At 41.7% G+C, this 25,312-nt stretch overlaps 1 protein-coding gene across 1 annotated transcript; it reads right to left on the reverse strand.

The window, feature by feature from the left end:
• Nucleotides 1-1,422: 1,422 nt before the first annotated feature.
• PRPH2 (peripherin 2) lies at nt 1,423-22,290 on the reverse strand. Its single transcript, XM_005301248.3, has 3 exons — nt 21,132-22,290; nt 16,841-17,087; nt 1,423-4,238 (listed from the first exon to the last, which is right to left on the reverse strand). Exons 1-3 carry the CDS (start codon nt 21,710-21,712, stop codon nt 4,002-4,004), a joined length of 1,065 nt encoding a protein of 354 aa, XP_005301305.2. The 5' UTR covers nt 21,713-22,290; the 3' UTR covers nt 1,423-4,001.
• Between the last annotated feature and the right edge of the window lie 3,022 nt (nt 22,291-25,312).

Below are 25,312 nucleotides of genomic sequence, written 5' to 3' on the forward strand. Positions count from 1 at the left end.
AGCTGCACGCACACAGAGAAGGGACTATTTGTTCAGTATTATCAGGTGTCCAGGGTAGTGTAATGCACGAAGGCTAATCTTATAAATTGTATTAAGGTTACTTAGGAACTATTTGCTCTGAGGAAGCGGTTTATGTTTCCCTCACTCGCACACTTTATCAAATAAATGTTCCATGTCTGGTTAAATAAATGTAATTGATAGAATAGCCTCCTTTGCTGGGTGAATAATGTTTTAACAGTAAATGGCTGTTACTTAAGCGTTTAAAATTTAAAATCTTAAGCCAGTTTTCAAACCTGGGTGCCTGAAGTTAGGCTCCATGAAGGTACCTTAAAACAGGGGTTCTCAAACTGGGGGTCGGGACCCCTCAGGGGGCTGCCAGGTTTTTTACATGGGGGGGGGGGGGTCGCGAGCTGTCAGCCTCCCCTCCCCGGCTTTGCATCCAGCATTTATAATGGTGTTAAATACATTAAAAACACTTTTTTATATATAAGCAGGGTCACACTCAGAGGCTTGCTATGTGAAAGGGGTCACCAGTACAAAAGTCTGAGAACTACTGCCTTAAAATGAAGTGATCTGATTTGTATTCGTTTTGGGCATGCCCACCTCCTACTGAAGTCAATGTGAACTGTATGTGCTTCAACACCTTTTGGAAATCAGACCTAACTTCAGTCGCTCAGGTTTGAAATCTTTATCCTTAAACTTTAATTTAAAATAATAATAAAGTGGGGTGTGTTTTAATGCAATGGCTCTCTGGGTCAGATTTTTTAAAAAAATGTTAAGTTGAATTGTAAAACCACTTGAATTGATTTTCAGAGACCCTGGGCACCTGCAGCTCCCACTGACTTCAGCTGAAGTTGTGCTTTTCATTACTTTTCATCACTTCTGAAAATCAGGCCCTGGGAAATTGTATTGTTCTTGAGGTCATTGGGAGCTGCTGGGTGCCAGGACTTTTTAAAGTTAGGCCATTTACTTAGGTGCCTGAATATAGACTAAAGAACCTAACTTGGGGATTTTATGCTTGAAAGTCTTGACCTTAACTCCTTTTTTTGAATTCTCATTAATCATTCAATCTTACATACACAAAACTCCCAGTGATGTCAGTGGAGTCTTAGGTGCACAAGAAACTCAAGAAGAGGCCCTAAATGAGTCCAGTGCATTGTGTTACCAATAAGAACTAGGAGAGTTGGGAGTGTCTGCACTTCCTTAACCTAGCCAGAAGCTCCAGATGTGGAGCATATGGTTTTTGTCAAAGTATTGTTCACAGGAAGGAAGGTTTCCAATTATGAAAACCTATAAAATAGGGCATTTATATACAAACTGAAGACCTTAATTTAGACCCCAAAAGATCAGCTGTCATGCAAATTAAGGAAAAACTGTATTCAACTGTACATATTTAACATTTTCGTTTAACAAGTGTTTTTCTTGCAATATATTTTAATATGTAAATTTACATTTGCAAGCAGCATATATATATATATATAGATCTATAGACCAGCATTTACAATATCACAGATTCTCTGGTTTCTGACTGAGATTGGACAAATAAATATATTACAAGTTATATAATACAAATCAGTCATCATACAATCCAATAATAATCATAAGATATTAGAGACCTTCTTTAAGTGGGAAACTTTCTTATTCAATGTTAGCATATTTAGTATTTGATTTTATTTGAGCCTATTTTCAGTAACCAATAAAGCCTACCCTCTCTGGGTCCTGACACAGATCTGTCTCCTACAATCTGTCCATCTAACACAATGAGGCTACTGCTCTTGGGATCAGCTTTGTGATGCTCGTGGTAGAAGCAGAAACGGATATGAGAGAGCACAAAGAACCCTCACAAAGGGAGAGGTCAGAATCCTTGTCATGAAATTCTTCATCTGGGTCATCTTTTGCAAAGCTTTCTTACTGACAGATCTGAACATAAGAAACATCAATCAACAGCTTGTCATTTGCCATGGACCAGCTGAGATGAGCACCAGGTCATGTGGATTTCTAACTGCGAAGAAGGCAGTTTAACTTTGTGCTATGCACAGTTTTCCTCAGCAAAGCATGAATGGTAGCAAGTGGAGTTTAGCATGGACTTATCTGTTGATGCCCTCATGCTATTTCTGTTTTGTGGTGTAAAAAGCTAGTTTGATTTTTCTCACAATTGCTTTATATCTACCTTGAGGAAGTGGAAAGGTACAATAAGAAAAAACACCCACATGCAAATGACCTGTAATGTCCTGGACACCGAAATGTAGAATATGGCTTGACATACAGAACATTCATAACTGGTAAATTAATTGATTCCATCCATCAAAAGAGGAGCTGTCCACTAGTTAAAATAAAAGTTACAGTAGCTGTGTCTCTGGAATACCGCTGGGGAGAACCATTTAAGAAACATACAATTCATTAGAAAATATAGCTATTTAGCTGTACGCTGATTAGGCAGCTGTAGACAAAGCAATCAACTAGATTGGTAAAATGCGGTTGAGAGAAAATACCCTCAATTAGACCAAAGAGTAAAACTTTTGCAGAGAGAAGTTTAAAAAGTTCAGTGCCTGACCATTGCTGATGTTTAATTCTTTAGAACTGTACCTATACAACCAACAATGTGGGTTAGGCTAGGTTTTGCCCTCTACAGTTTGTGCAAACAAATACCCCAGATATCCCTTTGCAAGAGCCTGTACACAGCAAATTCATTCTATGTTTTATTCCAACTTCTTAGAGCCTTGATGTTTCTCTGGCTAGCACCATATTTTGAGTGATATAAAATGTGTTCCAAGTGCACCTAGAAGTAAGTCTCTGACAAAGAATTAATAGAATGACACCCTACATTTTCTCCTTTTAGCACCTTTTACGGTGTGGTAAATGGTAAAGGAAATCAAAGGACCGTAATCTGGCAAACTAATCTTCTTTGAGATTGGATTAGTCTCATTTTTTCCAGCGGTCTAAGGATAGGTTTAATGCATTTTTCTACTTATGGACAAATGGAATGGATTTGTAAATAATTTGGAAAGCTTCTCTAATGCTTTAAGTGTTAATTTCCAAGGTGCCATTTTTTGTTATGAGTTGGTTGCCAGGAATTCTTTGGAGAAAGAGCTTAGGGTTCATATTTTTAAACATATGTACAAAATAACCATAACTGGCATATAATTGCTTGATTTCACCCATTAGTTTAAATATAGTTTAAATTACTTTAAATATAAAATTCAATATAATATCTACCATACTCCTTCAGGATATATGGCTGAAAATATCTGAGAAACATTAAGCATAAGCCTTATCTTAGTTATTGTCACGTTAGTTGCACTGTTCTATTTAATTACCATTTTTACACAGTGCATAAATTCTCAGTACAATTTTGTCTTTTATTCTGTTCATCTTGCGGTGAACATGAAAGAAAATACCATCTCTTAGCATGTTAACAAACATCATATTGTATGAGAGATTTGTGATAATACCAGGTAATCTAAAAATTATATACATTTCTGAAAAACTTTCCTTCAGGTTTATTTTTTAAGATTTTACTCCACAAAATACCAACCTGTTTGCCTTTTAACTTTAAACATTAAGTTATGTTGCTCAAATAAATGTGTAAACTTGAGTAAAAAACAATAAAATTTTCAAATTCTTTTTACATTACAAAAAAAAAAAAAAAAAAAGGAAAGGATCACAAAGTAATGCCAGCCAATTTAAAAGAAAAAAAAATTTTTTTTTTTTAAGTCTAACTGTCATGCAGATAGGTGTAGACACAACTGTCCCGAACAAGTGAGCATGGAGCCTTAAAGCCCTAATTCTGGTCATTTCCCATAGAAGTTATGGAGACCATTACACTCACTATGAACATAGGTAAATATATTATCCCAAAGTGCACTATATAGCATACCCCACATATAAAAAAGTATGTAGAAATGTATACTTGTGATGGTTTATACATTTTTCTAAAGTACGTATTCACATTCTCCGTTTTTTTCCTTTTTCTTTGATAAAGTCCACCTCAGACGAGAAGCTCAACTGACTGTTGTGATGGCTGGAGTCTTTCCACCTTCTTCGCCTTCAGCCCCTTCAGCACCTGCATCCACCTGATTGAACTTACCAATCTTTTTCAAACTTTCTAACGCAGATTTGAAAGTGTCTGTCAGGCTCTGCTCCAGGAGCCACCCCTCGCTTTCACATTCAGGATCCTCAGGATTTGCGACGCTTTCAAGAGCGGTTTGCAAAAGACGCAAACCAACCATCACAGACACCTGCGTGAGATGCATTGGAAAAGGGCAATGAAATGCAGTAAACCCCTTCTACACACGTGCACAGCTGAATAGCTTCACCCTCTAGCACCACAGAAGTAATATTCAACCTGTGAGTTGACTCGAGCCCGCTGGTGGCATATGAGGCTCTGCAGATCTGAGCAGCACTCCATTTTCTCTACCTGCATCTCAGCTGATGCCAGTGCAGTGCCAAGCACAGGAATGCTCTCTGACAGGCTCGAAAAGGCTGTGTAACCCAGAGCAGTGTTATGAGACTCCCCCAAGATTAAATGAGTTGCCTGAACTCTCCCTTCTGTTGAGTAGCTAGGAGAAAGAAGAAAGTGAAGAGATTCCCTCACCCCAAAGGGTCAGAAGCGGGAGGCAGGATGGTGTAGCAAGGAGTGTGAGGAAGAGTAAAGACCCCAAGGAGCAAGGTGAGGGAATGAGGCAGTAGAAAGGAGAAATTGTATTGCCTGGAATGAGGGAGGAACCACAAAATAACCACAAGGTGATGTCCTCTCATCCATGGTTTCTGATATTTGGCTCACGGATGAGGTGGTGACATGGAATCTTGCTAAGGGAATACCCACAAAGTCATGAAGCGGGTATTACAACATGTCAGGCTGCTGCCCAATGGTGGTTTTGTGTGTGTCAGAACTCAGCTTGTTATAAAAGTGACTCTCCATCTCATCAGACTGCTGATCTGTGGAGTATAGCCTTTCCAAAGGCAATTGAATGGCAAGTCCTCTGTCTCTGCACTAGACCTTAATGAAACTTTTATGAGCAACATCAGCTTTAATACCTTCTATTTTAACTAAACATAAATACTCATTTTCACACTGACCTTAATATCTTTGGCAAATATATTAATATATGATCAAGGAGATCGTCCTGAACAAAAAACTAGTCATGAGGTCCAGGACCCTACTGCGTTTAGTGTGTGGACCATCAGTTACTTCATTTGTAGTTCTATTTTCTTTTTATATTTAAAAAGATAAAGGCAACACAAGAAGCAACACCAGTGTATTTGTCACTATTTAAATCTGAAAAAGAAAATTGGGTAAAATATTTACCAGTTCCAGAAGCCTGCATCATCTATTTTCTATGGTATTAGGGTGGGTTAACACCACTGACACCCACGGAGGAACCCATTAGACCTCAACTCTAACTTCAGATAATACGATGGCTTATGGGAACCTTTTGTTGTTAAGAGTTCTTCTGTCTCCTAATGCTGTTCTGAACTGCTCAGCTTCCCGCTGTGCTGTATTTATGGAGAAGACTGAGCTGTCTGAGAGACACGACTAAGAGGAAGGAAGCACTGCCTTTAGAAGAGCCAATTTTATGTGGCATAATAGAAGAGCGGGTGGGCTAAAAAGAGGAAGAGCGCGCCATAGGGTTAATTCAGAAACAAGGTCTAGTCCACTTATTAAAAAAAATCTCATGGTATTGTTTGATAAGAGTAGAGTGTTAGCCCCATTATCCTGCCGAAATTCCAACTGCAGTAACTGCATTGTCTTCAGAAATTCCCCTGCCATTTCAACCCTGTACAGTATTCTTCATCACTTCGTATCCTAAACAGTTGTGTTGTGTTACTGTAGGCTGTTAACACATTAAATCCTAATGGCCATATTTCATTGAAGGGATTGCTCTCTGTCTACAGCCCAGTTGTAACTTAATGGATATTGGTAAAGTACTTTGAGATTTTATGATGAAAGAAGTCATTGATGTGTAAATATTAGTATACATTAAGAGACACTTTAACTAGAGATAGGGGCAAGTTGCAACACTTCAATCCAAATTTACGTGATGGGAGTGATGCAGATCTGTGATTTGGTTCAGCCCTTTAGGATCAGTTGCAAAGTTCAGATCCAGATCCCTAGTTAAATAAGACTACTTTTGGTTACCCTTCAATTCCACCCTATAAACCCTGCAGGCAATTTTGTCTCCTCTTACTCAAGAACAGAAAGGGGAAAAAAATCTAACACAGACTTCCCCAGCTACTTCACGCATCTCCATCCCCAAGGGCAGCTGGAAAGAAAGTTGGCTATGTACTATAGAGTGCCTTTCATCTCCACTTTAGAATAGGACTGTACAACAAAAAAGTTGCGCGTCATTGCCCGCTACAAATGCTTCCAGAACCTGCTCCTGGAAAGCACTGAGTATCTTCTCATGAATTCACAAAATAAAAACTTTAGCAACTGACACCATTTTATACCAAGATCAAAGTGAACATTAATTTACACAAATAACTCTTAGACATTAACTGATTTCTGTCAATCTTGAGGTCAATCCTTCCAATTTTGGACCCAATCCTGCCACCCTTACTCATGAAATTAGTGCCATTGCCAGCAATGATTTACTGCTGTGAGTAAAGGTTTACAAGAGTGGACCCAAAATGTGGTCTTCATATAACTGTACAGCAAGTAATTTTCACTGTGCTACTCCATTGCTCATGAGCAGAAGGTCTTTTATGGCTCGCTCATAAGCGTTCCCGCCGTTTTATAGTGCACGTAGTTCTCCTCAACTGCTCTGAATCGTTTTGATACGGTTTTGGCAGCAGGGTCTCATCTAGTGTACCTGAAACAAAGTTCAGACAAGGTTCCCTATTACATCCCCCAATTTAAGACTCCCTTTTCTAACAAGGTCTGACTTTGTGGTTTTAAAACTCTGGTAATAAAATTCTGAGCCCCCAAACACCTCTCTGATCTGGACTGAGAGTGACTTGCGAAAGAGCCATGCAATTCACATCTCCTCCAGTGGCTGAGCCCACCTTTTCCACCACAGTTCCAGCCTCGACTGTCTCGGGAGCCGGAGGTTAATGGTTGAGAAATGAACTTGTATGTCCTGTATGATAGCACAGATCAATGGTCCATCTCTTGTTAAACTGAACCATCTGGTAAATTATCTACCATACAGGAGCTTTTGTATAGCACCCATTAATATTATATCAAGGTGCTGAACAGAATAGTTAGTTCTTCAAGTGTCTCTGCATATTCTCACTTATGGGCTCTGTGTCACCATGTGGTGCCTTGTGGTAGAGCCTTCTTTTAACAACATCAGCTAGAACACTCTTGCACTCCCCCCTCCTCTCTTCAGCGTCACTAGTGCTCTAAGAGAAATACTGTATAGGGAGCGGAGCACCCTTACCACCTCAGTTCCTTCCAACTGTGTGCCTGAACAGATGTGAACCTTTCCAGTCTCTTGAGAGCTGGAGCCTTTCTCTTCTAGCTAGTTAGTGATAGCTTTGTTAGTGTAGTGTCTCTTCCCAGTTCTGGGTAATGGTTGAGTCGAAGAAACAGAAAAAGCCAGGATTCAAGCATTGCCTTTCCTGCCCAGTGTCTTCCTGGCATCGGATGACCACAGGCAGTGCCTCAAGTGCCTGGGAGAAGGATACTCACCTTCTGGATGTTCGGTTTGTCGGACCTTTACTCCCAGAGCCTGCATGGGTAGGAGGATTTGTTTGCAGCTCCTCCTCCTCAAGAAAGCGCTTGATTCTAGATCCTCTGGATCTGATCAGTCCTCAGATCCAGGGTCTAAGAGGCCAGTCTCAGCTCCTGGGGCTTCCAGTGGCCCCAAGTGACTGAAGGGTTCCAAGTAGCTGCAACCCCTGTTTGGGCCAGATTTGATTTCTGCAACTCCCCCAGTCATGCCCCTGAGGCTAACATGTCTGAATCAAGGGCCACGTGATTGGTTTGATTGCCCCAGCTCTGGAACGGAGGTTGAGAGATGGTTCGACCACTTTCACCAGAGCCATGCCTCACAACTATTCGATCGTGACAGAATCCGTGTGGCCGTGAGACCAGGGTCAGTTCCTACTTCCATTTCAGGATCCAGGATGAGTGATTTGAATGGTGTGTCAGAACCAGGGCTGTCAGCACCTTCGGTTCTGGCTGTTATGGTTCCAAAGAAAAGGAGACATAGGGATAAAGTAGCCACTGTTGGCAGTGCCAGCTCTCCTGAATCAGAGTTATCAGAGCCTTCCAGTTCTGACAAAGCAGTCATGGTTCCACATCCAGCTTCGGTAGGAGATGGATTTGTGTATCATGTCAGATCCAATGTCGTCCAAATCTTCAGACCTGCTGACTATTCCTGCTCCAGTTCCTGGGCTGGTTCTGGTCTCAGGCTCGGTTCTGTAAAGCTCTGCCACTGTGGCAGCCCACGTTCACCCTTTGGCTCTGGTTCATGCATCAGATCCAAGTGTGAAATGCAACGATTCTAAAAGGAGGCATGTTTCCCCGGTTCTAAAGTCGTCTTCCTCATCTCCTGTTACGAAGAAGAGGCCAGAAGGTGTCATTTGCCTGTCCCCACAAAGTTGGATCTCCATACATACCTCTGGATCCATTGTTATCCCCAGTGCATTTTATCTCTGATCCAGAGCAGGATCCTTACCAGGAGGAAAACAGGGGAAGAATGAACGTGGAAGAAACTTCTCACCTGGTATTTGATATTCTTGGTGCTACTTAAATACAGAATATCCCTACCAATTTTGGATGGTTTGCTACAGCTGGCTAAATCTGTGTGCACCATGCCTGTTCCTTGTCAAAATGTTTCTAAGAACGGTCACAAGTTGTATCAGATATTCTCTGAAGGGTTTTCCTGCTTTCATATGCACCCTAATTCACTGGTGGTGGCTGCTGCCAGAAACAGGAAAAATCTGGACAACCATGCTCCACCCCAGCTGGCAAGGAAGAGAAAAGATTGATTGGTTGGGGTGAAAGGGGTTCTTTTCATTGTCCTTTGGTATTACGACAGTGAATTCTCAGGTGGTCATGGCTTGCTACCAATTCCATCGATGGCGGAAGATAACATTGTTTTTACAAGAATTACCTGACAACAGAAGAAGGTTGGCAAATGTCATTTTAATGTAGGGCCAAAATGTAGCCAAGCATTCCCGGGGGGCCTTTTTTGATGCTTCAGACTCTGTTGCCAGGGCATTGGTGCCTGCTGTGACCATGAGGAGGCATGCTTGGCTTTTTTCATCCTCCCTAACTTAAGCGTAAGCCGGAGGAACTCTCCTTTTGAAAAGGGAGGATCTTTTCAGTGATGAAAAGACAAAACACATGCTGGAAAAACTAAAGGACATGAGATTAGACGGCCCAGTTTCTAGGTAGATTCCCTCTGTTAGGAGGAGGCCTTCTACTCCTTTCTGGTACTAGAGACGGTACTAGAGACAGTACTCCCCAATCTTCATTTTACTTTTCATCCAATCAGAGATGTCAACAATACCAGCAGCCTTCTGCCTTCCAGAATCAACATAGAAAAAGGCCTTTGAAGCCATAGTTTAAATCTAAACCACGTGCTTCCTCATTAGTGTCTTTGTGGGGGAACAACCAGCAACATTTTTGATAAGATGATCAGGAGTCAAGAAGCAGCACATCAGGACCAAACAACCCCTTTCTCTGGAGACAGACTAGCCTGCATTATCAATGCATCAAGGCAAGTTACATAGGATTTATGGGTACTAGAGAGTGTAGCCATACAGTTTGAAAAACTGCCTCTCCCCAATTCACCCTACCCTTCCCTCTTCAGGGACCCCTCTCATGGGACTATTCTTGCAGAAGTAGAAAAGTTCCTATGGATAGGAACAGCAGCATGGGGCAGGGATCTCTAGCAGGAGGGTCTCTGCCGATTGAAGTCACTAAAACAGGATTGGGGACTTCAACAGCAGAGTCCAGGGAAGGGGTAGGGATGGTTTTATGGCCTGCAGCATGCAGGGGGTCAGACCAGATGATCATAATGGTCCCTTCTGACCTTAAAGTCTATGAGTCTATGAGTCTATGAGTTGAGGAGGTTCCCAAATGCCGGAGGGGTCAGGGCTTTTACTGCTGTTACTTTCTGGTGCAGAGAAATGATGTGTCAGACAAAATCTCTCTAGACTCAAGGGACCTGAATAAGTACATTCAGAAGTTTTGGTTCCATAGTACCTTTGCTGTTAGTCATGCAGGGCCAGCTCTAGGCACCAGTAAACCAAGCACATGCTTGGGGTGGCACATTTTCAAGGGCGTTTTTGTTTGGGGCAGCAAAAAACCTAGAGTCGGCCCTGTAGACATGGATTGGTTTTCAACTCTTGATTTAAAGGATGCATATTTTCATATATCGATTCATCACAGTTATCACAATCAAAGCAAGTACCTTTGATTTGTGCTGGTTGAATGCCATTTTCAGTACAGGGTGCTCTCATTTGGTCTCTCCACATCACCTGAGAGGGAGTGAATTGAATGTCCTAATGGTTGATCCACCTTTCATTCCTTTTCCTAAGGCCCAGGTAGTTCTCAGACCTGATTCTAGATGTTTTCCTGAGCTGGTGTCTGATTTCAACATCAGACAATTAATTTGCCATTTTTTTCTTAAATTGCATTCCAATAGGAGGAATCTGTCCTACACATCTTGGATGCCAGAAGGGCCCTAGGATAGAACTACAAGTTTTTGTAAATCGTCTAGATTGTTTGTCTTATGCTAAACACCACATGGGTTATACAGTTCCTCCACAGATCATGTGTTACTGACTGTTACTAGCAAAAGTTCCTGTATCTACTTTGATTCCACTGCATTCCACTAGAGCTGTAGCTACTTCCTTCACTTCTCTTAGGCAGGTGCCAGTTGCATCATCAGCAAAATCAATGTAACTGGAGTAGAGTCTCAACTTCAAAAATACCCTTTTTGGTGCCTCACTGGTATACATTTCAGCTGTAGATCCTTGGCTTATTACAGTCCATCAGAGAAGTAGTGATTGTTGTGGTCTGAACGCTTCATTGGTTTCATTGATTGTCCATTGCCAAGAGGAGATCAGGAAACATTTGTGATAAATATTAGTTTAATTAGCACCTTTGATGTCATGGATAGCGAAGCATTGTTAACTTGCTGCAGGATCTTATGCCTAAAGCCATCCCTTGACTGGTTTTCTTGTTTCCCTTTTTAAAGTTCTGAGTTGTTTAATCACTGAATCTTTCATCTGGTCAACATATATGTGAGATTGCTCGGTGAGGAGGTGGGGATGGTCTTGGCTGCAATGCCATCAGTATAATGACAACATTCAGCTTTAAATCTTCTGTAATTCCAACTGTGCGGGGTCTCTTCTGTCTCACAGCGGTTGACTGAGCGAGAAGGCATACTCAGCTGACTGAGGATCACTTCAAATGAGATAGGTATCATGCTGACGGGCAGGGGAAGTGTCACGTGGCTCTCATGAGGCAGGGCCGGCTCTGGCTTTTTGGCCGCCCCAAGCGAAGAAAAAAAAAAAAAACCTGCGGCGCAGCCAGAGCTAGGGTGCAGGGGGACTCCCTGCGCTGCAGATGTGCCCTGGGGGGGGTGGGGGTGGAAGGGAAAGGAAGTGGGGGGAAGGAGGAGAGAAAGAAAGGGGGCGCTGCCATGCCACGTGGCCCCTCCACGCGCGCCACCTGCCAGGAGGGCTCCGCGCCGCTCCGCTCGGCTGGGAGGGAAGGACGCGGGCTGCCCTGCCGGGCTTGCTACAGGGCACTCTCGTCCTCCGTGCCGCCGCCCCCTACAGGGCGGCCGGAGCGGAACAACAACAAAAAAAGCGGCCGTGCCGCCCTACGATTGGGCGGAATGCCGCCTCCTACAAGCTGCCGCCCCAAGCACCAGCTTGCTCGGCTGGTGCCTGGAGCTGGCCCTGCATGATGGGCTAATGGTGACTGCTTGTTCTATTGAAGGACTGAGCTCAACTTTAGTCAATGAAGTTATTTTAGACCTCTGGCTTACTCCTAGCTCTTTTACTCATTGTGTTGGGATAACAGACCTACTTTCACTGCTATAGATGTCACTTCAATGATCCATGCCTGTTACCTCCCTGTTAGACTTCTGGAACATGCTGCATACATTGCTACCTTTTGAAAGTCACTCGGAGGCTTCATGAAGTGTTGAATGCATCTGCATGTTTGCTTTTCAGGCTGAGTCATCCAGAGCATATCCTGCGTGCTTCAAAGGCTCCATTTGCCTCCTACTTGCTTCTGGGTCCAATTCTAAGTGTTGGGTTTACTCTTATACCACTCATGAGGCCTACCTAAGAAGCCACCTCTCACTCTGAGCCATTGTGACAGCTGAGATCCATGTATATCTGTTTTATACCATGTTTTCTGAGAGTCTTAGATATCAGTTGAGCCATCTCTGCTGGTAATCTTTAGTTTGCGTTCCCTGGACAGTCCTTAGGTCTGGAAATTGCTTTGTGTACTGGTTAAAACAGGTAGGAAAGGTCACCAGAGTTTGCATTAGTTGACCTTTTAGAGGCTGCTTTTAATTTTGCTTCCACAGAGGTAAAGCCCATCTGTTTACCTGGGATTTATCCTGAAGCAGATTAGCCAGAAGGTGGTTTGAACTTTTTTTTGTTACATTCAAGATTGTCAGTTATGTAGAGAGTCTAAATGTTCCTGGAGGTTATGGCATGTCACATGTTTTTATAAACAAAGGAGCTTTAATACTTAACAATTTATTCACTCTTTGCTTCTAATGTTTCCCATAGAAGCTTGAAATCAAATGGTATTTACAGTACTTGCTAATGGTTCTAAAGACAAATGGAGTCAATGCTGCTTTGCTCTTTATTCCTCTCTCCGAGTACCAGTATCACTGATACAATCGGAGGGAATGCACACAGCTCTGAAAACCTGGCATGGTGCTTACTAGTTAGGTGCCGTTGCAGTGCAGCTAGTTTGAACTCTCACTGTTTCCAGGTACAAAGCAAAATAGGGACGCTATGGTGGAGTTTTTATTTGGCTTCTCAGCCACCTTGGCGTAGATCAAAATAAAAGGAAAGAAATGGCTTTTGTAAAGGGAAGTCATGTCTCACCAATCTATTAGAATTCTTTGAGGGTGTCAACAAACATGTGGACAGTGGTGATCCAGTTTATATAGTGTACTTGCACTTTCCAAGCCTTCGACAAGGTCCCTTCCCAACCGCTCTTAAGCAAACTAAACAGTCACAGGATAAGAGGGAAGATCCTCTCATGGATCAGAAATTGGTTAAAAGAGAGGAAATAAAGGATAGGAATAAATGGTCCATCTTCCCCAGTGAAGAGAGGTAAATAGCAGAGTCCCCCAGGCATCTATACTGTGTGACATTCATAAATGATCTGGAAAAGGGGGTGAACAGTGAGATGGCAAGGTTTGCTGATGATAGAAACTTATTCATGATAGTTAAGTACAAAGCTGACTCTGAAGAGTTCCAAAGGGAACTTATTAGACTGGGTGACAAAATGGCAAATGAAATTCAATGTTAAGTGCAAAGTAATGCATATTGGAAAACATAATCCCAATTACACATACAAAATGAGGGGTCTAAATTAAAAAAAAAAAAAAAAAAGGATCTTGGAGTCACTGTGGTTAATTCTCTGAAAACATCTGCTCAATGTGCAGTAGCAGTCACAATAGCTTTACAATATTAGGGATAGATATGACAAAAACTATCCTAGTTCCACTATATAAATCCATGGTATGCTCGCATCTTGAATACTATTTGCAGTTCTGGTTGCCCCATCTCAAAAAAGATATAGTAGAATTGGAAAAGGTGCAGAGAAGGGCAATGAAAATGATTAGGGGGATAGAACAGCTTCCATAAGAGGGGAGAATAAAGAGATTGGTACTGTTCAGTTTAGAAGAGAGACACCTAAGGCCTGGGGATCTGATAGAGGTCTATAAAATCATGAGTAGTGTGGAGAAAGTGAGTAGGAAAATGTTATTTACCCTTTGCATAATACAAGAACTAGGGGCACCCAATGAAGTTAATAGGCGGCGCATTTAAAAAAACAAATGGAAAAAAGTACTTCACGCAACACCCAGTCAACCTGTGGAACTCATTGGTGTCGGATGTTGCAAAGGTTCAGAAAGAATTAGATACATTCATGGAGGATAGGTCCCACGGCCAGCTCTAGGCACCAGTGCTCCAAGCACGTGCTTGGGGCGGCACTTTCCAAGGGGCAGTACTCCGGCTCCATTTTTTTTTTGCTTGGGGCGCAAAAAGCTGGGAGCCGGCCCTGAGCAGAGGTGAGCTGCGGCGGTGGGGGGCGCAGGGAGGGCCAGGGGGGGCAGAGGAACCACTCCCTCCCAGCTCATCTCTGCCTCCTCCCCCGAGTACGCTGCCGCTCCGCTTCTCCCGCCTCCCTCCCAGGCAAGGTAGGAGGGGAAATGCTGCATGCCTGGGGATTTGGGGAAGGGGTTGGAATGGGGCGGGGAAGGAGCGGAGTTGGGGCGGGGCTGGGGGGCATGGGAAAATTTTTTTGCTTAGGGCAGCAAAAAACGTGGAGCTGGCCCTGATAGGTCCATCAATGGTTATTAGCCAAGTTGGTCAGGGATGCTACCCCATGCTGAATCCTCTGACTGCCAGATGCTGAGACTGGATGACAGAGGATGGCTCACCCAAAATTGCCCTGTTCTTTTCATTTCCTCTGAAGCATCTGGCATGGGCTACTGTCAGGATACTGGGCTAGATGGACCATTGGTCTGCTCTAGCATGACTATTCTTACTTAGAATTTGAAGGATAATTCCCTCTCTTGATTTCAGTTTGTAGGTAGGCTGAATTCTCACCTAAGCTAAGGGGTCAATGTCCCTTTAGTACTATTACTCAGTACAGAATAGTCTTCTCCTTATTTAATACTGACATGAATTTAAAGAAAGAACTGGCATATTATTGTATAAATTGGTGACTGCTTGTTTCCTAGATTGACTTCTTCTTTTAAGGACGCCATGTAACGATAGCCTTCCCTTTGCTAAGCAGGGGGATGATCATAAATGTGATTCTTCATCTTGTTAGACAGGGACTTAGTTCTTCCAGAGCATCCTGTTCTTGGTAGCAGAGGGAGCTCAAGACCCAAATCTGGATCCCCAGCTCTGACACTACAACACCAGGCCAGCCACATAGGAGGTGTCCCATCTTAAAACTATTAATAGAGCCCAGTATTGCCATTGCCCATGGTTGTATTGTGAGTCTCACACTGTTTGGTGTTTTTCAGGAGCCCCAGTTCCTGGCATCCTCTGATTGTATGAAAATCACACCTTTCATATAAAAAATGAAAGAAAAAACATTCCACCCCTTATTGCTACATAGAAAAGCTTGAAAATGTGACCTGGCTGCACCCTGAAGACCTGGAAACTAAAAAGCAAATAATGATTTCAGTCAATTTCAATATTTTGGGGGGCCTGATTCATGATTTAATTTATATTTAATTAGCATTACCATATGGTCTGCTCCTCCATCCTGTAATTCCCTGACTTTTTTCATATACATCAGTATAAATAAGAAATGTATTTCCACCCCCGTTTGGAAATGTCTCTTGGTTTTGATTTTCCATAAAGATGCTGGTTGATTTCCCCCCAAATTATATGTTTTTACAAGGAGCATCAATATCAGCCATGGGTGGTGATTGTTAGTTTAAAAAAAAAAAAAAAACGCGTCATGTTCTGCTTTTTCTTTGGGTATGCAACTAATTTTTAGAGGTAGGAAGGAAATTGAAGGTTTCAACTGTATTTTCCAAAACCCAGCAAATTTAGTCTTTTAGAGAGGAAATAAAATATGTGCAGACAGCACACCACCACTTTACATTAGGGCTGTAATAAGTCTTTGATTTGTATTTATTTAAACTTAAAGTAACTCCGCATCAGAATGAAATATTTAAAATGGCTGCTCCCTGCTGGCAGCAGCCATTTTAGGTATACTGCAAAGTACGCTTCCTCATATTTCCCAACCTGAACTGCACCCTTCCCTGCTGACCTGGCTCCCTCCTGCTATCCTGGCAGACTCCATACCCACTCCCTCATACTAACTCCAGCTATTTCCATACCGTAGCGAGTTAGCTGGCATTCACCCAAATGCAAATTCACACTACAGAATGTAGCTTAAAAACAAAACTCCACTACTGGGAATGGTGTCCAGTAATAATTGCAATGTGCTGTTTTTAGACACCTAACCAATACACACTATTATTTTTAAAAGCAGAATGGAAATGAATTCCTGTTCTATATTTAGCCACTTCAACTAACCTATCCTTTGTACCCAAGTAGTTTGATAGAATCAGTCAGGAGGCCTAAACAAAAATCCTGGACCTGAACACCACTGAACCTTGTGGTGTTTGGACTCTGAATCTGGCTCCAGATCCAAATGTTGGGGATGGCTTGATCTCTTCACTGAATGTTACTTTCACTTTCTGCTCCAAAATACACTCGCCATTTTTGACTTATGGGTTTAATATTTTTGACTCTCAGTTGTGTGTGTGTGTCTCTCTCTCTCATTATTTTCTCCTAAAACTGTATTTTGTATTGAAACAAAAATGAAATCTGGTACCTTTTTCTTTCTGACTATTTGTGCGCTAGCATCTTCCATGATATCTCAGTACAACTCTGGGAAGAGGGGTGAGTAGTATAAATTAACCTGTTCCTCTGATGGCTGGCTAATTCTGATGCACAGCACAAAATATTGTAGGCCACAAAACAAGCATTAACTATTATTTTAGTTTTGCTAGCTATAGATTGGTGGATTATTTATTTTAAATAGCTATTTTAAATGGGAAGTACATTTTTCAATGGATAACAACACTGTTTCTACAATCACTGTTCTAATCAAACAGACATAGATGGAGAAACTGCCATGTCAGCATGTTACCTCAAAAAGCCAGACAAAGAGGACAACACCACCCATGGAACTCATCATGCTGCTGTAGTAGAGCAGAAGTGCCTCCCTGCAGCCGCGGTTCCACAGGTTGAGCTCCTCTGTTTGGTAGTCGTAGCTGTAGTGAGCCGAGTTGTTAGTGACTTGGTACTGGATGCAGGGTCTTGGGGAACTGGGGTTGCAGCAACTGAAGGGGACTCCGTCAACCAAGTACCTTCCATCCACATTGCTTTTAATTCGACTATGAACAGGCAAAGGGCAGAAGAAAGTGTAAATACATAGATAATATTCAGCTGAGTGGTTCCCCCTTTCTCATGTATTAAAATTCTCAAAGGCAAGATAATTTCCCCAGAGTTTTATGATCATGCACTTTCTAAAGATGCTGCCTACATCCTCCATATATACACTCATGTACACTTACCATGAAAAGCCTGAACCTATTTTTCCTCTCCATAGACCTAGGCCTCTTGTTTGTTGAAATAGCAACATTCCAGCTCCAGTAATAAGGGAAATTAAACAATGTTAAAGACAGAGGTAAATTTCATGAGAGGCAATCAAAAAGGATTACTACAATCCATGGCCATGGATAAAGATCTACCCCAGTCACTGGGGCAGTCGTACCCAACAAGACCACTAATCCATCATCTTTTCTTTGACAATGGCCAATAGTAGGGTATAGTAATTAACTTAAGTGAAAGTTACCCAGGATTTAAAATAAGTGTGCTTTAGCAATGAGATGCACAAGAGTGTTTGAAGTCTGTGCAGGAGCTATTGACCTGTTGTACTCCATTTTTGAGTTCAGCACTCAATAAAATAACCATTTCATCTAATTATTTGTGCCTCAGTGTGTCCAGCTAGATATTTATAGAGCACCCAATCACTGTAAATATCTGTGCCCGTTTCCACCAAAAATTGAGAAGGGCAAAAATACTTTGAGGGCTGGGACTCAAGGTGGGGTTATTTGCTGATCTAACACCTTAACATTTGGTGCCCACATGAAACAGACTTTGACATGCGAAGTGTGTAAAAATCTTTTGGGAAATTTTAAAACCCTGAAATATCCTCCTCCATCACCTATAACAGCCAATGAGGGCTATATTTTCATAGCTGTACTCCATGAGGGTGACTGCAAAATGTGTGTGTGTGTGTGTGTGTGTGTGTGTGAACTGACAGCCAAATGGGTAGCAGCATGCCCAAATGAATGGGTTTGTAGGTGCAAAGCTTTGAAACCATAGCCTAAATGTCTCTGAATACCAAACAGAATCCAGTTCTGAATGTAGCATGTTTAGGTTCTGTTCTAACTCCCATTGAAACGAACACCCAGAATCCTATTCATTTCAGTAGACCATGAAGCATGTTTAAAAAGAAAAATCAGATGCTGTGTGAAATCCTAGCTCCATTGAAATCAATAGGAGATTTGCCGTTGACGTCAGTGAGGCCTGGATTTCACCCTAGATACACATCCTGTGACTTTACTGAGTCCTCTGCAATACACACTTCTGAATTAAAGATCAGAATTGGGCCAACAGACTCAACCTGGTGGGTAGCTGAATTCTTTTTTTAAATTATTTTACTTCCCACCCGAGTGTTGGGCAAGTCTACAAGACCCTATTTTTTAAACACAACATAATCCTGTTTTCTCCCAGTACTTTGCCCTTCTGTTGTTGATGGATTAAGTTACAGCTCACAAATCTTCAGATAATGCTAGCAGGGCGAACATCTCATTATGCTTTCAAGTAGTTATTTATATCTAAGGACATTTTCCGCAACTCAAAGTGCTCCCAGGTTAAACAACAAATAAAAAGTGTCTTTGTTATAATGTCACAGTTCAAAATGCTACAGAATAATAGTTGTGTGTCTTCAAGATTTTAAAAAGCAGCCAAAATAGCAAGCAAGCAAACAACAGATCACTCAGGGATCTGGCTTGGTGCATGTGAGAACATATATATATTTTTTTAAATCACTTCAGTCATTTAAAGTTACATAAATTATTTTTAAAAAGACTTTCTGGCTTAAGGCATTCTTTGTGAATCAGTAAAACATTATAAATTGATTACATTTTAATGAAAATTCCTAGGCTACTGTTCTTAAATATTTAACTTAGCAAAGAAGTTGCTGGGTGTTCACACTGACATCTTTTTTTAATTCAAAAGTTAGTTTGTTTGCATTTTTTTTTAAGAGTGGAATTTATGTGCCTGAATTGATCTGGAGATTAAGACCTTCCTATACAGTGACTTCCAAGCCATTAAGGTGTTTCTGGTCAATAATCTGTTCCGTTTTCTATGAAATACTGGAGCCATATGAGGTCAACATGAACTTAACAGCAGTGTGTCGTATACGTTCACCGAGATCTCAAGGACATATTTATTTTATAAAAGAAAAACAGCAAACAACATTAAGGGCTGGTTGATTTTAGTTTTCATTTGGTCTGAAGTATCACCAAAGTCTGAAGTAAATTAATAAAAGGATTGCTGTGTCCTCATTTCAGATTCTTGGAGTGATCTCATGTAACTTTTACCAAAATTCAGTGGAGGTTTGACAATTTACCCTAGTTGATGGTTTGCCCCCTGTACCAGAGCTGTAGCCATTAAAGTGCAGCACTGGGAACCCCAGACAACTGTAGTCTACTCCTGGCTCTGTCAATGACTCACCAGGTGTCCTTTGGCAAGTCACTTAACCTCTCTGTTTCAGTTTCCATAACTGTAAGTAAGGATTATTTTTCCCAATGTATGCACCTTCCTTGTAGGAATGGTGTGAAGGTAAAGTCCCTAAGGTTTGCAAAAACAGTTTAAATACTTAGAGAGCTGTATAAAGTCTAAGAATTATTTAATCTTATTCTCTCCTCTAGTCATAAGGTTTTATAGGCTTCATTTTCTGTGCATCAAGAAAATCTGAGTACCTTCACTCTGATATTCTCACTTTTGTTTTGTCAGATACAACATGATACTCATAGGTTTTATATTTTAAAAGCATTACAGATAATGTTGACCATTGTATTCAGTTACCTATTTCATGAAGAATTCAGTAGATTTATTCTTTGTATTTTCCCTTTAATTTCATATAATCTGGGGGTGGGGGCAATTTGTTCACATATTAAAGCACCCACACATAAAGCCGACTAGTTGCAAGTACTTCTACTAAAGGACAAGCACCGAACCCCAAAAGTCGACAAAGGTTAATAGCACAACATTGTAGAGAGAATATAATAACCCATTAAGGGAAGTAAAAAATTAAAATGCTGAAGGGATAAACAACCTTGTAGTTTTGATTTTAAAAAACAGACTTAATAGTAAAGGAAATAATATACTTCAGTTTGCTTTCATAAAGATGAAGTAGTGATACAATGCCAGAGTCTAACAATTCCAACAGTTCTGCAAGACAGGGTCCTTTTTAACAGTAAGTCAGTATTATTCAATGGAAATTCTCTTCAGGACAGGTAGAGTTTAATACTTTGTTATTCAGGTACTCTATTTTTGGAGAAGGCAGGGAAATGCTCTATGCACCTGGGTTTATGAGAGGAAGAGCTGAAATATACATAGGCTTGGAATAAAATGTCAGTAAACATTGATTTCACTATACACCCACCCACTGATGAAAAAATATTTCCATCTATAATAATTAAAATGTACAAAGAGGAAAAGTAAGAAATGCTGCCTAAGACCATGTTAGAGTTTGATTTAAGGATATTTATTTTGTATATTTTGACATGGGATGTTGACAATTTGTGTTCCAATGGTTATAAAGCTTTAACTTTTTGAATCAACATATGTTATTAAATAATTATTGTCTGGCACCCCTGCATAATTTCCTGCAACTGTGAAAATTTAACTTTTAAAAAATGATTAAACCCACTATTTTGTGCAACTGTGAAAATTTAAAATCAATAAAAATGCTTAAAAATAAACAATCGATTAAAAAAATAAAAAGTGAGTTCTTCCAAGCCTAAATATACAAAAGGAAAGCCTGTTGAATGGCAAATAAAACTTAAGATGTTTTTATATGGTCCTTTTAATATTTAAGACTGTATAAGAAGAGGATAATATCTCAGAGTATTACGTTTTTATGTTCCAGATAATGTGGGGTGAACTTGTCAGGAGATAGTCATCTGTTTGAGACCTTGGAATATTGGTCTCCTGATTTAAAGTATAAATGGAGAGAAAACCCATCCTAACCAAAAGTAGTATAGCAACTCTGTATTTCCATCTCTGTTTCAATGTAGATCTTTTAAATGTGAGATGGATTAAATAATGCTAGAATGTAAAATAAACCACATTAAACAACTTACTCTTTCACTTCTTTGGAGCCAAAATCCAGGTATCTGTTGCTGATCCACTGAATCTCAAACCAGTCTCTGAAACCGTTGTTTCCACAGCATCTGAACTCAATTTGGAGCATGTCAATTGTCTTCTTCATAAAGCATCTTCCTGGGGTATCAGTATCCCTGTAGAACTTCATGCCATTCTTTAGCCCATATGCTAATGTTGTCTCCAGAGAGCCCCTCATGAGAAAGCAAATCAGAGCAATGAAAAAAATGAAGAAGTTAAAAAAGAAACATAACACCAGGTAAGGTTTCAGCAAAGGCTTCCACTTTGCAAATTTAGTTGGATCTAGAGAATCATAGCAAATTTTGCCAGCAAGAGCATTGAAGGCGCAAGATAATATACCCATCAATATCAAAGAATTGGGCACAAAATGGCTTTCAGAATTGTCCATCACTTCACTTCGCTTCCGGAGCTCAATTTTGAGGAACAATCCCATGCTAAAAACAATGATTCCTGCGAACACTGAAAACCAGTTCATGAGCCATAGTCCCTGAGCTAGTTTTACCCTTTTCTTCTGGTTGAATTTGACTTTTAGTAGTGCCATCTTTGTAATACTGGATATTGAAAGATTCCACGGTATTACTCCTTTTCTTGCCTGTGAGCAAATTTAGAACTATTCAGGCCTTTAAAAAGACTCTGCGTAGCATATTTTCAAGTGATCCATTTTTCGGTCCTTCCATCTTGAGCTCCCTAACCTAGGACCCAAGCAAGCAAATAACAAAAGTTTCAACTTAACAATTGCACATTAATAGAGATAATTTGCAAATAGCACCTACACCTATTTCTGGTGGTCACTTCCAACCAAAAGAAAAACAGTCTCAAAATTTCAAACGAGTTGATCTGGATCTACAAGACGTCATTCTAATACCTTTAATCAGGTTGATCCAATTTAGAGAAATCTCTGCTAACAGATGAGCAGTGGAAATAATCCCTCATTTTATTATTTAGTGGATTTGTGCCTTCATATGATAGGTTACATTGTACTAGAATGTCAAAGCCCAGAAATATAAAGAGATGCTTGTTACCAGATGAATATAGATCCAAAATAAAAAGCTGTATCAACAAAGAAAAGTATTTTGTATATGACAGTCTGAGTTACTTGTACCTACAGCTAGAAACACCATCCTAGTACATAGCCTTCTCTGTTCACCCTAGATGGCTTACATGTTTTGTTTTGGGAGCAGTTAAGGACATCATTTTCAGTCACCTAAAAGTTTAAGCTTGTGGAAGCCCTGAAAGAAAGTAGACTATAACTAGCCCTCACAAGATAGAAAAAAGCACCATCAAATACACTCACTAAATAAAACAGCCTAAAATCCAGGGACATTTGTTTGAGGTGTGAGCAGTTTACTGTCTAATCGTGATGGGCCAAGGTGTGGGAGAAAGATTTGTCAAGAAGGCATGAAAAATAATTGCCTTTAGTGGAGTTACACCAGGGATGACTTTGGTCAGATGATTAAGAAGGGAATCTCTGCTTCATCGTCACTAGTTAATACATAAGAGCTGTTATTTTAGTCCTTGAGACTCTCTACAGAGCATTTTAAGAAGTATACAGAATGGAATACAGAATCCAGGGAGTCTCACCCATTTTCATTTTGTGGACTAACTGTTCATACAGCGATTGAACAGAAAGGGAGGTGGCTCACAACAAGATATGCTTACATAACATCCTTGTGGCAACTACAGCACTTACTTACACCGAACAGCAGTAATGTATGTATGTAGTTTTAACTGCCTTGTATGCTATAAATAGACTTGGCAGAATTCAACTTTTATAATTTCAATGCATTTTAAGCATTTTTCTATTTTTATTAATTTAAATTTTCACAGCTGTGGGAAATTATGGGGCATTAGACATAAGAACATAAGAACGGCTGTACTGGGTCAGACCAAAGGTCCATCCAGCCCAGTATCCTGTCTACCGACTGTGGCCAATGCCAGGTGCCCCAGAGGGTGTGAACCTAACAGGTAATGATCAAGTGATCTCTCTCCTGCTGTCGATCACCACCCTCTGACAAACAGAGGCTAGGGACACCATTCCTTACCCATCCTGACTAATAGCCATTAATGGACTTAACCTCCATGAATTTATCCAGTTCTCTTTTAAACCCTGTTATAGTCCTAGCCTTCACAACCTCCTCAGGCAAGGAATTCCACAAGTTGACTGTGCGCTGTGTGAAAAACTTCCTTTAATTTGTTTTAAACCCGCTGCCCATTAATTTCATTTGGTGGCCCCTAGTTCTTATATTATGGGAACAAGTAAATAACTTTTCCTTATTCACTTTATCCACATCACTCATGATTTTATATACCTCTATCATATTCCCCCACCTTAGTCTCCTCTTTTCAGGGCCGGTGCTACCATTAAGGCAAACTAGGCGGTTGCCTAGGGCGCCAAGTTTTGGGGGCATGAAAAAGCGGTGCCCCCAATTTATTTTTTACAATTTTATTTTTACCTCTGCCCCCTCCCTGAGCGCATGGTAGCCACTCCACTTCTCCCGCCTTCCAGGCTTGCAGCGCCAATCAGCTGTTTGCCGCCGCAAGCCTGGGAGGGGAGGAGAATTAGAGCGGGGGCGGCGTGCTCGGGGAGGAGGCGGAGCAGAGGTGAGCTGGTGTGGGGAGCTGCTGCACGGCTCCCCGGGCCAGGGGAGTGGGGAGCTGCCGCAGGGGTGCCTCAGGGCGGGGGGGGGGGAGCTGTCACAGGGCTCCCCACCCCAGCTCACCTCTGCTACACCCCCTCCCCGAGCACGCCGTCGCTGCTCCACTTCTCCCGCCTCCCAGGCTTTCGGCACCAATCAGCTGTTTGGTGCCGCAAGCCTGGGAGGGGAGGAGAATTAGAGCGGGTGCGGCGTGCTCAGGGAGGAGTCGGAGCAGAGGTGAGCTGGGGTGGGGAGCTGCTGCACGGTTCCCTGGGGGTGGGGAGTTGCCACAGGGGGGGGCCTCAGGGCGGAGGGGAGGCGGGGAGCTGCCGCAGGGCTGGGGGGTGACGGCGCAAGGTGGATGTTTCGCCTAGGGCGCGAAACTTCCTTGCACCGGCCCTGCCTCTTTTCCAAGCTGAAAAGTCCTAGCCTCTTTAATATCTCCTCATATGGGACCTGTTGCAAACCCTTAATAATTTTAGTTGCCCTTCTCTGAACCTTTTCTAATGTGAGTATATCTTTTTTGAGATGAGGAGACCACATTTGTATACAGTATTTAAGATGTGGGCAGGGGCGGCTCCAGGCACCAAGCGCGTGCCTGGGGTGGCAAGCCACAGAGGGCGGCCTGCTGGTCGCCGTGAGGGCAGCAGTCAGGCGGCCTTTGGCAGCATGCCTGCGGGAGGTCTGCCGGTCCCGCAATTTCAGCGGCAATTCGGCGGTGGGTACGCCGAAGGCGCAGGACTCGCGGACCTCCCGCAGGCATGCCACCGAATCTGCGTTACCAGCGGACCTCCCGCAGGCGTGCTGCCGAAGACTGCCTGACTGCCGTGCTTGAGGCGGCAAAATACATAGAGCCACCCTTGGATGTGGGCGTACCAGGGATTTAGATAAGGGCAATAAGATATTCTCCGTCTTATTTTCTATCCCCTTTTTAATGATTCCTAACATCCTGTTTGCTTTTTTGACTGCCACTGCACACTGCGTGGACGTCTTCAGAGAACTATCCACGATGACTCCAAGATATTTTTCCTGATTAGTTGTAGGCTGCTAAATTAGCCCCCATCATATTGTATATATAGTTGGGGTTATTTTTCTCAATGTGCATTACTTTACGTTTATCCACATTAAATTTCATTTGCCATTTTGTTGCCCAATCACTTAGTTTTGTGAGATCTTTTTGAAGTTCTTCAGTCTGCTTTGGTCTTAACTATCTTGAGCAGTTTAGTATCATCTGCAAACTTTGCCACCTCACTTTTTACCCCTTTCTCCAGATCATTTATGAATAAGTTGAATAAGATTGGTCCTAGGACTGACCTTTGGGGAACACCACTAGTTACCACCTCCATTCTGAAAATTTACCATTTATTCCCACCCTTTGTTCCCTGTCTCTTAACCAGTTCTCAATCCATGAAAGGATCTTCCCTCTTATCCCATGACAATTTAATTTATGTAAGAGCCTTTGGTGAGGAACCTTGTCAAAGGCTTTCTGGAAATCTAAGTACACT

The sequence above is a fragment of the Chrysemys picta genome, chromosome 3, assembly GCF_011386835.1.
Source record: "Chrysemys picta bellii isolate R12L10 chromosome 3, ASM1138683v2, whole genome shotgun sequence".
In the NCBI taxonomy this organism is placed as follows: domain Eukaryota; kingdom Metazoa; phylum Chordata; order Testudines; family Emydidae; genus Chrysemys; species Chrysemys picta.

What these genes read in the sequence shown, in the direction of transcription:
- PRPH2 (XM_005301248.3), bottom strand. Translation starts at nt 21,712, where the DNA reads ATGGCACTACTAAAAGTCAAATTCAACCAGAAGAAAAGGGTAAAACTA. An exon ending in GGCTCCAAAGAAGTGAAAGA is followed by an intron (nt 17,088 to 21,131) that starts GTAAGTTGTTTA and finishes GCCTGTTCATAG; the next exon opens with TCGAATTAAAAGCAATGTGG. An exon ending in TCTTTGTCTGGCTTTTTGAG is followed by an intron (nt 4,239 to 16,840) that starts GTAACATGCTGA and finishes CATCTCACGCAG; the next exon opens with GTGTCTGTGATGGTTGGTTT.